This window comes from Phaenicophaeus curvirostris, chromosome 15 (assembly GCF_032191515.1).
Source record: "Phaenicophaeus curvirostris isolate KB17595 chromosome 15, BPBGC_Pcur_1.0, whole genome shotgun sequence".
Taxonomy (NCBI): domain Eukaryota; kingdom Metazoa; phylum Chordata; class Aves; order Cuculiformes; family Cuculidae; genus Phaenicophaeus; species Phaenicophaeus curvirostris.
The window spans coordinates 5,256,624-5,271,867 of record NC_091406.1 but is presented as its reverse complement, the minus strand read 5'-3'; the positions used below and the strand labels follow the sequence as shown (position 1 = coordinate 5,271,867).

Genomic DNA, 15,244 nt, shown 5'->3' with positions numbered 1-15,244 from the left:
TGCAGCTGGTTTTGTTATTGCAGAAAGTCCAAGCAGATTTAGCAACAAGGATATTTTCAAAACATAGGTGAAATTATAACTCCTTCTCACTCTGATTCAAATCCTGCCGTTGTAAGTAGCCAAGGCATCATACATTGCATCCCCTTTGCTCTGACTGCCTGGATGATGTTATCTTCTTGTGAAACTCAGGGTAACCTTTTTATTTTTCTGACTGACTGATGATTTCTGGCATAATATGCTGAGATGTACAAGATGTTGGTTGAACTTGAAGGTAGTTCAAGTCGCATATATTTTTCACCTTAGCATTTGGAAAAACATTCTTCCTTTGCTTTTCTTTACAAGGTGAACTAAGCAGGCTATTTACTTTGTCTAATTAAAAGATCATTATGATTGTATAGAAGAGCAGGAGCTGTTTGCATTGTCATTTGTGTGATACAGTATTTACATTGATGAGATTATACCATGTTTGTTATACTTGACATTGAAAACATTTAATTGGATTGTTTACAACTTTGTGAGACTTTATACCTGGCAAAAGAGTAATCCTTTTAAAAGGATGGAGTAATTCCACTTTGAAATGTTACCAGAAGGTGAGATTTGTTATTCTGTAGTTATGGCTAAAAAGCACTGGCAAGTTGTGTATTTGCTTCAGCTGTTATTTTTGAGTAGTATTTCCAATGGTGTGTGTTTATTGTATGTATTTGTCTTTTCTCTCTCTTCTCACCCCTCTGTCCTGGCTAGAAATTTGGCTTTTTTTCAACCTGTGTGGTTTTTAAAGTTTATTTGTTAAACTGTAATCAAACTTCATGTCCCCTTCTAACATAATAGTTGGCTTATGGAAAGACAACTGCCATCTGCTTTAACCTGTTATTATTCAGGTCCTGTACCACGGTTTGGCATTTCATTTTGTTAAAAATGCAAGTGGGATTTTTAGACATGTCACCTACGAAGCCAGGGGGTCAGCTAGGCAGCTTACTTAATGTGCTAATTTGCTGTAATTTAATCATGCTTGGAATATGGATTAGATGTTTGAGTAACTCAGTGGCAGACTGGGACTCCAATAGCCCATAAACACTTTGTTACAGCCTGGTTGGGGAAAGTAAGTTGTGGGTCAGATGCTGATCCCTTGCTCAGAGAAAAGTGTGAAGTCGGGGACTTCAGGTGGCATCTCTGGGGCTCAAACAGCTTTGTGGAGATATGGCTCTATGCTGAGTGCTGTGGTGGAGATGTGGCTGAACTCTGCAGTTTAATTATTTATACATTAGTTGCAAATGAGATTGAGAGCGTTGAGCTCCCTTTGTAGCTCTATGTGAGTCATGCAAAACAAAGCCCACGTTGCATGAGTGCACGTGTGCGCTTGAGGGCTAGTGAGGGAGCCCCTTTCCTGGGGCAGCTGAGCATGGGATGTGGCAAATCAGACAACATGTTTTGCAAGTCACAGGCTCTGCAGTACAGGCCAGTTTACGATGACATGCCAGAATATTTGCAAGTTAAGTGCTTCCCAGATGCAATCCATTAAGTCAGTGAAACTTAGAGGTTGGCCCATAAATTAGTTTTCTATGGAGTAGCTTTTTTTTTGCCCCTTTCTGAGCTCACTTTTAAGCACTGAGTTAGGAACATCTTGCTTGTTCGCTATTTGGGACTAAATTGTGAAACCTGTGTTTGCATAGTGAGGTCGATAGCTGAAAATTTTCAAATGGGTAAGTTTTGCTGTTGGGTAAATTTTATGTTCTATTCCTAAAGAGCTCTATTTCAACCAGGTCATACAGGTTTGCCATTCCTTTAGTTGCTCCTTTTTGACTCTTACGTTGTAATATGAAAGTTAGAATTGTAACATAATGTATTTCACCATTTTGCAAGTTTTAGCCCAAGGTATTCTATTACCTCGCTCTCAATTAATCTTTTAACGGTGCAATTATCTCTCATCTTTATGTTATTCATTGTGTGACTGTGGCCCTGATGAGATCAATTTAGTTTTTGACTTTTCTTTTTAGTATTGTAATACCTTTTCTCTTTGTTGTGACATGCCAGAAAATATCTCCTTGGCAACATCTAACTGTGGTTATTCCGAGTGTCTCTCACTTGGCTGTTTGCCACAGCATCCACCTGGCCATTGTCACTGTGCTAATTGGTTTATCCTTTGGAAAAGACAATTTTTCTTCTCAGTCTTCAAAGTTTTCCTCTATTTTGCCACTCTGGTAGGTTTCAGCTTCGTTACTCTTTGTAACTGTGATCCAGGCAGGCACTTGAGCATGTCCTGAGATTTGAAGACACTGTGTTGTTGCATAGGTGACAGGAAAGAAAGGGAACAGTGATTGTGCCTGTGTGTTTGCAAGAATGTGCCCTCATTCTGCAAATATGGTGCAAATATGGGACAACTGTTCTGCCTCAATAAGCGTACAAGAATTGCTCTAGAAGGGTCCAAATGTGCAGTGTTTGAAATACTAGTAAATACTTTGAACTCCTCCTGATTTCAAATGCCACAACTAGATCATTCCAGCAGCTCAGCTGCCGTATCTGCTGGGTTCCTGCAGCTGGATTCTGAGACCTGTTTCTGAGAGCCCAGCCCAGCCTACCCTGACACCCGTGGCAAACTTCCCCCAGACAGCTGAAAGGTGGAGCAGGCTCTGTCTTAAAATGTGATTTGACTTGAACGACATTACTGTAAATAAGAGGCAGGGAGCTCATAATGAGATCATATGGTTAGTAAGGCATGCAGCTCAAAAGTTTCCTTTTAAATTACTGCTTCTTTGCAGATAAGGGCATGACGAGGTTTCATAACCTCGGTGAGGATGCCCAGTGCATGCCTGGTCTTTAGACTACTAGCGTGGTCTTGCTTTTGCTTTATATAAAACAGTGGAAGAGGAGGAATTTGAAACACGCCCAAAGAGGGTTCTGCTGCAATAATTGCTCTTGGTTAAGGATTCACCAAGGAGCAGCTGCTGTGTTAACCTGTGACTCAAGAAATCACAAGAATCCTATGACAATTGAACTCCAAGTTAGAAGTGTGTTGAGGCAGAGTCCTCCGGGGCTCGCTTTTTAAACAGGGCTAACTTTGTATCGTTGTGCTCAGTGCACTGTGGGAGATTTACTTCTCTTGCTCAGACCATTTTCAATTTGCTTTCACCTCACAGGAGCTCTCTTCCACTTTAATTCACCTTGTTGGATTTACCCAGTATTCTTGTGAATGATCTGTAGCAGACGGGACCAAATGCAGCCTGTAGGATGGGAAGGGGGTTTATAAATTATGAAAGACCAATGTAGTTGAGCAGTATGGTAAAGGGAAAAAGAAAGACGAATAGAGGACATTTGGGAAGCAAGGCACAAAGCAAAGAGGAGGGTGAGCAGGGCTGCAAAACCACCAGAAATAAGTTGGAAAAAAATTAAAGAAACAGAGAAACTATTGATTAGCAAATGAACGAAATGCATCATGATCATATGTGAGCGGAGTGAGTAATAAAACCCCAAACTAAGGAACTTAAAAATAAGAGATAAAATTGCCAAGAGATAGAGAGAAAGATTTTTTGACTGCTTATTGTTGCCTCCAACCTCCCTGAGTTGGACTTCAATCTACCATGGAAGATAAATGAGGATTTGGTAGAATACACAAAAAGGCTAATTGGGAGCTAACTGGGGGCTAATTGGGGAGTCAGTTGCTCACAGAGGACAGACAGGACAGAAGCCTGCAGCATAGGAGTGGCAGGGAGAATTGAAGAAAGGTGACATGTGATTTAAAGTGCAATTCCCCAAAGAGCAGTTCTTTGTCAAGCTGTCAAGGGCGTTTGGTACTTTTCCAGAGGTGCAGATGTACACAAGCAGTGAGAAGTTGAGAGCTAAAGCAAGTCCACCCTGCCTCCTTCTGCTCCTCTGCCACGCAGCCTGTTCCTCCTGCCTTTGCAGCACCAAGTGATGGATGGCTTCATGTCTATGCTGTGATCACAAGTCCCAGGCATCGCCACCAGCTGCACTGCAGCTGGAGAGGGGTGGGTGCCCGGTGCTTCTGCACTGTCGCCGCACAGCACATACAGATGTGCTCATCACTGCAACAGAACAAGCTCCAACTGAGCTTCAGGCTGAGTGACTGGGGTTAAAAAGAAAAGAAAAACAAAAAAGCTGGTGATTTGCAGCAAGCCACATGAAGGAATCAGAAGGTGGGAGATCCTTCAGGAGTGTGTCCCAGGAATGACAATCAGCAGAGCAAGAGTGCGTAAGAAGTGCTGATCCTGGTGAGGCTGCAGAGAAGATGCTCAGCAGTCGTATCAGGTGTTTGTCTACTCCTTCTGTGACAGCTGAAGGGTCCACAAAAGCAAACAAGCTGCATTTCAAATGGTGGCTGGTTGATCTGAATGCTGCCCACTTCGTATTTGAAAAGAAACTCCAGTGAGCTGCTGTGCTGAAAAGACACAGATGATGGCTGTGAACAGACGTGCAGTTCAGCTTCCCAGATGCCTGTTCTAGTCTCAGCTCTGGGCTTGCCAGAAAGTCCTCTTCCCTCTGTCAGAACGAGGAGGTAAAAAATGAGAAACTGCTTTATTAGGACAACGTCGCTGCTGTGAGACTGGAGAATCCTAAAGCTGGTATTTTTCGAGTGCAGTATCTTCATAAGGGACTCCTTAAGAACTGAAGGTGCAGCTGTATTTCCCTGAGCCTTCTTGAAACGGGTCATGAGCAAAACAAGATCACAAGCCAGCAACTGTGCTTTTGGTGGATGTCCTAAAGGGAGTGACAGAAAACACAGGGAGAGGTGGTTTTTGTGGCAGGCAGCATGTTCATGCTTCAGTAACTCACAGCATCTGTTTGAGCTTCGCCTGCCATGACAGCTAAGGCAGAATCAGGAGATGTCATGTAATTAGGTTTCTGTAAAGTACATGATATCAAAGATTAATAAGCAAAGCAAAAATTCTCAGAAAAGAAGGTGTTGTCAAACATCCCAGGCTGTCACAGATGGAGAATTCTTCTGAAGACCTGCAAAGGCAAACTGATATTTATGTCAATGTGAGTTCCCCTTGCCCTAGAGACGGGGATCGGAGCCAGGCTGCATCATGCTGCTGTGGTACTGGGAGTTCAGACCTCTAATCCCAGTGAATGTGGAAGCTCAGGTAGAGCCCGAAACCAAGAGCTAAAATAACAGATTGAAGAGTGGAACAGATTAGATTGGGATATTACACTTTGCTGAGGAGAAGGGAGCAGAACAGAGGGATCTTGTATGACATATAGTGCTGTAAGCAATTTGCAGCTCTACGGTATAAAGAACTTTCATCTTTCCATTTTGATGTACTCTACATACATTAACGCATCACTGGGACTGTTGCAGCTGGAGGCATTGTCTACTTTTTGAGTCAGCAAATGACGAGGACTTTGCTGCCTAGAAGCAGTTAGGATCACCTCTCTGCGTTCACTGCAAGTAAAAATGAAGGATGCCTAAAAAACTCCCAGGCTGTGTCAAGCAGGAGTGAACACATGCTTTTCCCTTGGCAGTTTTGCTGCCCAGCCCTCAGCTGCTTTCTGCATCTCCAAGCACTGTGAGGGAACTCTGTGTCAGAGGCAGGAGCACAAGCCAGGCTGCCTGGCTTATTTTATGCTTAGGCCAGATACACACGTTTCCCTTCTGTTGACAACTTGGGCACTTTTAATTCCTCCTCTGGAAGATGGTCTGCAGTGTTAGGATAAAATCAGTGAAAGAGCAATCATTTTTCAGCTGGCCTGAAAAAAAGAAGTTTTTTGAGGGATTTGTAGGTGAACTGTTAGAGCGCTGCTGTCCTTTTGATTTATTCTGGATGAGCAGCACAAGAGAAAAATACAACCTTGTCTTTCAGAGGTTGATTTTCACACATGTGAATTTCTCCTAGTGGGAACAAGAAGGTTTCAACACAGGCTTTTGTTAGCCTCTACAAATGCCAAGTGTCTGCTCTTGGGAGATGGAGAACAAAGTTGGTACCAATAATTAGTGGCTGATGCACTGATTTGGCAAAAGTTGCTGAAAATTAACATCTGATGGAGAGGTCTAGGGATGATTTGCAGTTTGAGATGACTTATGAGATGATGATATTGTGCAAAGTGCAGGAGTGATCAGAAAGGAGGTAACATGGAAGACTTGAAGAGGGAGTTTAGTGTCTTATTTGGTTCTTCAAGTTTTTCTCTTGAGGTTTTCTAGCGTATTGTTAGCAGCACAGTGAAACAACAAAGTTACTGATGTTAACTAAGGAAAGTTGAGATGCCAAAAGGTGACAAATTTCTCAGTTGCTGTAGATGCCACTTTGTTTCACTTTCCCTGTGGTAGAATTATAGGTATTAATTTGACTCAGATGTAGCTGTCATTTAGAAGCAAATACAACGTAGGTATAAGACAGCAGGGGCCAACAAATCCAAGAGACTGAGCTGCAGAGCAGTGCTGGAGGAGTCATCTATGCGATGTGTGGTCAGGCCGTGTGTGGAGGCATCCCTGCCTGTCCCAGGAGAGCCTCCTGAGAAAGAACACTTGGTGGGAAGTTGGGAAACGAATAAAAAAAAATCTTGCAGCTACTGTTGGAAATGTTTTGAGCTGTGCTGCTGATCTTGGGATGATTCCAGCACCAGCTGGAGCCAGCGTGGCTCACTCTCTGCTGGGATGCACATTGTGTCGGTGCCGCAGAGGTACCAGTGCCCAGTGGGCATGTTATCCTGAAAGGGTAATGCTCCAAGGGTGAAGGTAAATGTGGATGTGGGGAATTTTTATGCTCTAAGCAAAATTTAAAGTAGTTGGTTGGCACCCACTGGCAGCAAGATGACTCCCAGGGAACTTCCCGATAACTTTCCGCAGGAGCTGGCAGGACTATAAGGGTTATAGTGTGACAGTGATGAAGTGAGGAGCAAAGAGGGAGGACAGGCGGTTTTCTCTGCAGGATGGTAAGATCACATTTTGCCTCTGGCTGCTGATTTACTCACACAGGAATAAAGATGCTGCACTAGGAGTTAGTCTGACTTTGACACAGAAGGGAAAGAAATGAAAGCGCAAGAGCTCTAGATATGTTGACAGCCAACTATCCACCAAAATACCAGCAGCCCAGCTAGCAGAGCTGCGTGTCTGCAGCTCAGCACGGGGCTCAGGCTCTCCTCACCTGCCCAGCACCGCTGTTTTGCAGTAGCAGGTCTGATAGCTTTGGCCTTGCTGCTGATTACAGTATTTTTTTTTTGTGAGCAGCAGAGAGAGGATGTGACCTGCAGCCCCTGCCAGTCTAGTCTTACTTTTCCAGAGAGCATTTTCACGGTCAAATTTTACAGTAACTGTGACTTGCCTTGTTGATCATGAATGTATGATTGTCCCACGATCCCATAGCAAATCTCCTGAGGCTGCTGTGATAGCATGGTAATTACTTCTGGGTGCTAACAAGGATTAACACTGAAGTGTTCCCAGTGGAGCAAACCATGAGTGGGGCTGATGCTGGCTGCCTGGCAGGTTTTAAGCACTGTCTGCATCACTGCAAGGCCAGACCTGTTTCCCCTCCACAGTAAACCTAGGAGTGACAGCTGGGCTCTGCATGAAGAGTGAATTTTCATGCTGAATCATGGATCCTGACCAGACTAATTTAAAAAACTTGTGGCCCCAGGAGCAGAAGCCGCTGGGAGTCTTGAGGCTGGCAATGAGAACATGATGATTGTGTTTGTTAGCTGCAATAAATGCTGCCCTCCCAGGAGAAGGACCCCGTCGCTCCGAGTGAATGTAGGACCACCCCATGGAGCCATCTGTCTGTCTGAATGTGGTGGCTTGCAGCTGTGGGTCTCCTGACAAGCATGTCCTCAGAGCTCCGTGGAGAAGTGGTGGAAAGCTGTCCAGGCAAATGCATCTTTCAGGGACTGTCCTTTGATTGGAGATCTCTTCAAGAAGGCTCAGAAACAAGCATCTTGCCACCTTGGGCATTGAAAGCAGTCAGTGATGCTGCAGTGGGGACTGGGGGGAGCGGGTGTGTGTCCCTCCTGGCAGCTGGAGGCTGTAGGACTTGGTACGTCATTGTCCCAGCGGCAGGGAGCTGTGGGGACTCTGCTCGGGGTACGCATTGCTCAGGGCCTGCTGGAACGGCAGCCCGAGGCAGCGATCTTAAGGCAAGAGCACAGACATTCTTGTAATGAGCCCAGTTGTCTGGTGACTCATTCATCCCTTCCCAAGCAGCCAGTTTTGATGTGAAAACTTCAATAAATGAAGATGGAGAATCCACTTTTGTAGCATTTCCAAGAGTTGATTCTTATTTCTGCTTTGAAGGTGATGGCTTTAACTTCCTCCCTTTGCTCCCTATTATGTTGCTCTGAACTAAGCACTGGGAGCCTTTAATCAATCCACAGTGCTCTTGCCGCCTTTCTTCGCCTCTCTGAGCAAATCTTTTCCTGACATTCTCTGAAATCAAGAGGTTCTCCTTGGGGCTTCCAGGGCTCTTGTAATGCAAATTATAATAATGCCATTAATGCTAATCATTGTTATTCTATAGGGTGAAATATCAAGATTCCATATCTTCATGTTAACTTTTAATATGTATGTGCCATAATAACAATGTCCCGTCCTGTCAGACAATGTGCTTTTCATATCACAGCAACCACTAGAAATGAGTAAGAAATCTGGCTACCATTGTGTGCCTGAAGGATTGGTCTTCGACATAGAATAATGCAAAGTGACATGGCAAATTGGGAATGATGAAAAGCTTAAATAAGTAAAAAGAATTGTGACTGTAGCTATAAATTAATTAATTTCATATCTAAAATGTGCTCCTGAGTTGTAACAATAGAGGATCCATGTCACTACTGTTGAATTACATGTATGCATCTATGAAAGGAGCTAATGTGTTCAAGCAGGATGGGTTGGCTTGTTACTACCTGTCTGGATATAAAAAGGTTACACTGGCAAATGCATTTGCCTTGAAATAGGATTCTGTGGGCAGTAAAATCAGATTTTAAAGTGTGGTGTTTGTGTTTAATTGTGGTTCTGAAATGGAGGATATCCTTGGTAGCACAGGAACCCTGAACAGTGTATTTTTATTACTTTTAAGCAGCAAGTATTTTACTGCTAACAGCTCCACTCTTCTCATTAAGACATTGATATGGCTTGTTCTTCTTCTGCCCTTGTATTTATTTTGTGGTATTACTTTGTATTGCTTTTACTTCACAAAGTAAAAACTTTTGGGGTCAGATTTCTCTCTCATTGAGGTCATCTTTAATTGACATTAAGTGAAACTAATGCTGTTATATAACACACGAAACATAACAAAGGCTGCTACTTCAAATTTATATCAACTTGGCTGAGATCTGAGCCTGAACCTCTCTTGGATGATAACTCATTTCTCTGTTTGATTTCAGCGGCTAACCTCACTAATTTGGACAGTCTCGACAGTGCGTTGAGCTTTATTGAAGACCGGGTGCATAGATCGAGGCAGCGCCACCGAAGGCATGTGACGGATGATGATTACAACATTGAAGTCCTTCTGGGAGTCGATGACTCAGTTGTTCAATTCCACGGGAAAGAACATGTTCAGAAGTACCTGCTGACCCTTATGAATATTGTGAGTACAACCCCGCTAACTGCGCTGTGGGAAGGCACTGAAAGGACAGTGGATGTAGGTTGGTTTAGCCATTTGAATAAGACATAATAGATTTTTCTCATGGCAGGAGATAAAATAATTCTAGGAGGAAAATCCAGGCCACTTTCAGAAAAGCCAAAAGGAGAGAAGGAAAAGAAGCAAAAAGGGCCATGGAAGACGCTGACTGTGGAACTCTTAAAATGTTCAAAGTTCTGCTTATGTGCTTTGGTGGATGGGGGCACAGGGTCAGGGACTCAGGTTCTTGGAACTCATTATGTTTTAGATGCACATTCCCTTAACCTAAGCTCCCTGCTGAAAAACATGGTTTGGAGAACTGTCTTCAAATAAGGTTCTATTAGAAACTTCGATTGGCTTATACATTTTTAAAGCTACTCAGTTAAATTCTTTGATTCCTTGAAAACCACTTTAGGTCTCAGCCCACCTACCTACTCCTTCTTCACCCTGCAGTAAAATGCTGTGCAGTATATCACTGAACTTTCTTGATATTTACTCCATGACTGACATCTTTAGCTTTCCTTATTTAAATATATAATCTTCAGAAGCATTGTTTGTGCAATAGAGTACACTGAAGTAGTGATGAAAGGAGACACTCGAGAATATTATATTTGAAAGAACCATTTTTTTCTTCTAAATGTCAACACAGCAGATGCAGCAACCTTCCAGTACCCCAATCAGTAAGCAGGGACTCTGTTTTGTTGGAAAAGAGTCAAGTTTTGAAAAAATATCTCTATTATACATCAAAACACATTTTATTATTCTGACTAAAAAAGGGAAATGAGCCCCCTTCATAGACAACTCATTCAGGGATGACTTTCTTCCTTCTCATTCTCATCTGTAACTGGAATCTCTTCTCAACAAAACACACTTCTGTAAAAATTTTGTTCTTAGTGAAATATTGTTGTGTAAAAAAAAATGTAGGTCGTCTCTGCTTTTGACAAATAGAGTATGACTGCTGAGGTTTACAGTCCTGTCAAGAGGATGAGCGTCTGTGGGTGACTTCTTGGCATTGCAAACTGTAGAGGCAGATGTATGGACATAAATCCAGACTATTAGGCGCATTTGCCTGGGTTATATTTTTTCCAAGATATATTTTTTAATTATGAAGCTTGGTTTTTATTTTCTTTATTACATTTTTAACAGTGTATAGAATGTCACTGTTTATCACTTTAAATGAGAGGTGGAGTACAGTTTAAGAAATACCCTTGTGTGAAATAAATTCAGCTACACTGACTTCTTATAGCAGTATTGTAAATAGTTAAAAATCTGCACTAACATTAGAGTTATAGGGTACTTAGAGTCTGCTCTGATGGCTGAAAATACCTATATTCCAACAGAAATGACATAGTGTATTTCATTTATTTGTGTGGTTTGTTTCCTCTGGGGTTTAAGACAAAGTCTACAGTGAAACAGATGGTTTTATACAACTCTAAATTAACAAGCCAAACAGGCCAAACCAGGAATGTGGCACACAGGCTGAAACAGATGAAACAGGACTCTTTACTTATCATGTCACTTAAATCTATTTTTAAGAATTAAAATATACAGTAATCGTAAAGAAGCCATGGATGTTCAGCTCTGGAATATACTTTTTCCTAATTTTAGCAAACCATCCAACACACAAATTGTAAGAAATAACAACACTTAAGCACGCTGTCTCTGCAAGTGGTTTAGAAAGTGCAGCCTGTGTAACTGTCCCCACAGGGCTGTAGCAGCTCTTGGCATAGGCAGTCGTTGTTCTATCGGGAGATCTGAGGTAGAAACGTGTCTTTTAGGAACTGCGAATGTGTCCATTGCCTTGTGTCCAGGACGTGAGGAACGGTTTGAAATCCACAAGGCCTCTCGGGGAGGCTCTGGGTAGTCTTTGACGGTCATCAGTTTTGTCCTGTTTTTTTCTTCTTCAAGACTTGGCTGGTTGCTAGAGCCTGTATTTTACCAGATGGATAGGTGATGGTAACCAGTTTTGCTTCCAGCTGTCCAAGCGTTGCTCCAGTATAGAGAGGCAAGGGGGTTTGTTACTGCAGATACCGGGCAGTGTTGGGGACCTGTATCGTTTCAAGGGACATCACGATACAGAACTTCTCCTTCTCCTTGGCAGTGTAACTCCAGCTGGCAGTTCCTCCAGGTCTTGCCCTCATTGCTAGATGGATGCAACATGTATTTCTTTGTAGACCATTGCTTTGGTCTCATTTGCTAAAATTCACACAGTGACTCACTCAGTGTCCTATCTTCTACCTCCTTGAGTAAATGGAGTTTTTTCTGTAAAAAACGAGCCAAAAAAAGCCTTTGGGTCTCTGGCTGTTAGGAGTCTCATGTAAACAGCATGTTTCTAATGAGATGTGTAGGTGCAAGGGCAGCAGAAAAAGAAGAGACAGCTACAAAAAAGTCCAGCTATCTTTTTAGATCTGATGGAACATCATACCATAATCACCGCATTGTGTTTACCCTGCTAGTTTTATGGATGCAATCAATTAGCTTGGTATAGTAACGAAGTAGTGACCTCAAAAGCAAAGAATACATGGTAAGGAAATAAAATAATAGTGGAAGTATTTACTTGGAGGTAGGAGCATGATCAAATAGTTGAATTTCTGTGGTTCCAAAAATGAAATAAATCCCAGGTGAATCCTCCCTTATGCCCAAGCTCCTGGAGGAATGAAATGACTTTCCCAGAAGCAACTCCCAGCACGGCTGTTTCTCCCTACTTTGTTTGATTGCACTGCGAGTGATGTTGTGAGCAGTTGTCCTTAATTAACTTTTGCTGGTGATCTTGGGTGGAACCCTACCACCAACCCAATAAAAACAATATCTTTTTTTCAAGCCCAGTGCAATGACTTAGTAAATCCATTTTGTGCTGCTTAAGTGATGTGTTACAGTCCACACCTAAAAGCCATAAAGTGAGAAAAAAGCAGGGGTTGGGTGTCCTGGCTATCTTGGATAGCTGTGTTAATATTTATCCCAAAGTTTGGACATGAAGTTACTCCCAAACAAATGGTGATAGACGCCAGAGGATTTTTAATGCTTTGGGCTACAGCCACGTATCACCTGACTGTGCACCAGCCGTTTCACCGCAGTGAGCTCGGCCTCTTGCTGTCCCCTTTTCATCCTCCAGTCATTCTTTGTACTAAAACTCTGGTTTCTCTTGACATCCTCTCTTTTCTCTGCTTGGCACCATTGGACATTAAGTCCACCTTTGGAAAATTTGCCATTGTTTTCGCTTTAGAGACCCTCGGCTGCCTCTTGCTTGCACCATTCTCTTTTGTACGTCATGCTGTGTATTTTCCTGGGAAGGATATTAGCTTGCAGTCTTCTGCATTTCCAAGTGTGAGCCCACACATTGCACAAATTAACTTTGTATTTATAGCTCGCAGGAGCATTGCAAAAGGGAAGAGAGATTTGGGAGGTACCTTGCAGCTCCATAGTTTACTCTGAACATGAACATGGAAGGTAATTTAATTTCAACCAGAAGGTGGATAAAAAACCCAAGGATTTTATTTGCTTTTGGATATATTTGGGAAATATTAGAAAAGTACAAGACTAGCAGCGGTACTGGAGAATTATCTTGTTCCTTGGGAAACCAAAGGATTTCACTGCAGGATGCTTTGGGAGGAGGGGCAGGGTGCTGAATGGCCATTATTGAGCTAAAGTGGGTACTGGTGGTAGCCAGCCCCGGGGCTGAAATTCTCTGATCATTTCATAATCCTCTTAAAAATAGTTTTCAGGATTAAACAGGACGTTGCCCGCCTGCTGTGGAAGAGCAGCAGACCCGAGACTCACCACTACATTTACCTGGCTGGGCCTGCAGTATTGATTAAAGCAAATACTTCAGCCTCTGCAGTCCTGTGTTTGGGGTCACATCTGGGATGGATATCTTCAAAACAGATTTCCTAAAGAGGCAGAGTTAGAATATATGATCTTACGACATTTTGGCCATTGCACATAGCAAAGTCTCATGAAATAAGCTCAGCTGTGAATGATTTTGAATATATTGGCTCTTTCTGTCTTGACTTCAAGTGTTCAACTTCCATGCCTCTCTTCAAATTGTGGTGTTTATTTTGTTGAGTGAGGCCTCTGTTTTAGCTTTTTTCTTGTATCTTCTGTCTTTCCTTCTCCACAGTATTTCTCAATTCCTCAACTACCTCATTTTCTAGTGCTGGTAGTTGTCACCTTGATATATATTTTGAAAGAATTTGTCTCTAAAGGGCGTACATTTTTTGATTTTTGGACAATTTTGAGGGGAAAAAGTCTGCAGTTTCTTTTTGATTCCTTCACATTATAAGATGTCTTATTGCGATATTTAGGGGTTACCCTCTGTTACAGCTGTGTAATGGATAATTATCCAAAATGTTTGTGATTCTAAAACCCATCTCCTCGAAGTAGATAGGTACCTATCTGCCATTATTTCAAAGGTAGATAGACCTGAAGAGGATTTATGACTCACTCTGGGCTTGATTTATCTAAATATTTGGTCATTTACCTGTCTTTAAAATCAGTGAGAATCAGTTTTAAAAATTAGCCCATAGGATTATGTCTCTCCCAGACTTTAAGTGAAACTTCAGCTCCCGAACAAATACATTAAGCAACTTTTCATTTGAATAACAGAAATCAATGGGAATTATGCATCTGGGGGTTTTGTGAAGTCCCCGGAGTCTTTCACCTCCATCTTTCAGCACTACACGTCTTTGAAATTGTGGCCCTGAGGCACTTTTGAATATGTTATCCATCGTCTTTAATAGGATCTACATGATACTGCTGTTATAGATGAGATTTCTGCTTTCGTATCTCTGGCTGATGAGGGATGAAGATTTGCAGGTACAGAACAGCAAGTCCCTAATTAGAGGAAAGGGCAGAAATGCCATCGATTTCTAACTGGCATTTGGATGAAAACCTGAAAGCATGTCTAATTCAAGCTGTTAAAAAGAAAGTGATGATTGAATGCTTTGAAATAATGGTGCACCTTGTATTCAGAATTGTGCTTTTTAAAGTGAGAAGCATTTTTTTTTTGGATGAGAAGGATATTTCAGTAATATAAAATGGATAAAAATTTGGATTTCCAAAAAGTTAAATAATTCATAAGCACCAGTACTCATTATTTCAAATCGATTTGTTTAAATATGTACAATTCAGATCTGAACCGACTGTTAGAAGTTCTACAAATAATAAATGGAAGTCCACCTCTATTCATCTGAGGGACTTCAGCTATCAATAGTTGAATTACAGCTTGCTTGAAAACTTATATACATGTATGTGAGTTAACTCCACATTTAGACCAATCATTATAATCCAAGAGCTGTGACTAGTGAGAAGAACAGTTTCTGATGACTCCTCAGGAGATTATTTTTGTTCATTATCTTGATTGCTACACTACGGTGGAAGTTGTACTTGTGATGAGGCATTCAGGAGGTCCTGCAGGACATACTCTTTCTGAACTCTTACAGGTTTTACTGATTTCCACAGAGGTATTATTTCCAGTGTCAATTAGCTGAGCACTGCTCGTTATTATTAACTGGAACGTGCCTTGCTACCCTGCTGGACATAGCACAGAGCGTCACACAGGTTTTGGTACCGTCCTTGAAATTGAGGGTAACTACTGTTAAAACAGATATTTTTTCCTTTATTCCAAATACCAACATGAACTTTAGCCGTAACTGTTGCAGCCAGGGACTTCTGAGTTGTGACAGTGTGGT

The 15,244-nt window shown here is 42.0% G+C and overlaps 1 protein-coding gene across 1 annotated transcript in view; it reads left to right on the top strand.

The window, feature by feature from the left end:
• ADAMTS2 (ADAM metallopeptidase with thrombospondin type 1 motif 2) overlaps positions 1–15,244 on the top strand; it is a 172,451-nt gene that overhangs the window by 106,972 nt on the left and 50,235 nt on the right. The window contains exon 4 of the mRNA XM_069869530.1: positions 9,322–9,524. Coding sequence (XP_069725631.1) covers positions 9,322–9,524 — 203 coding nt within the window. The remainder of the gene's footprint in view (positions 1–9,321; positions 9,525–15,244) is intronic.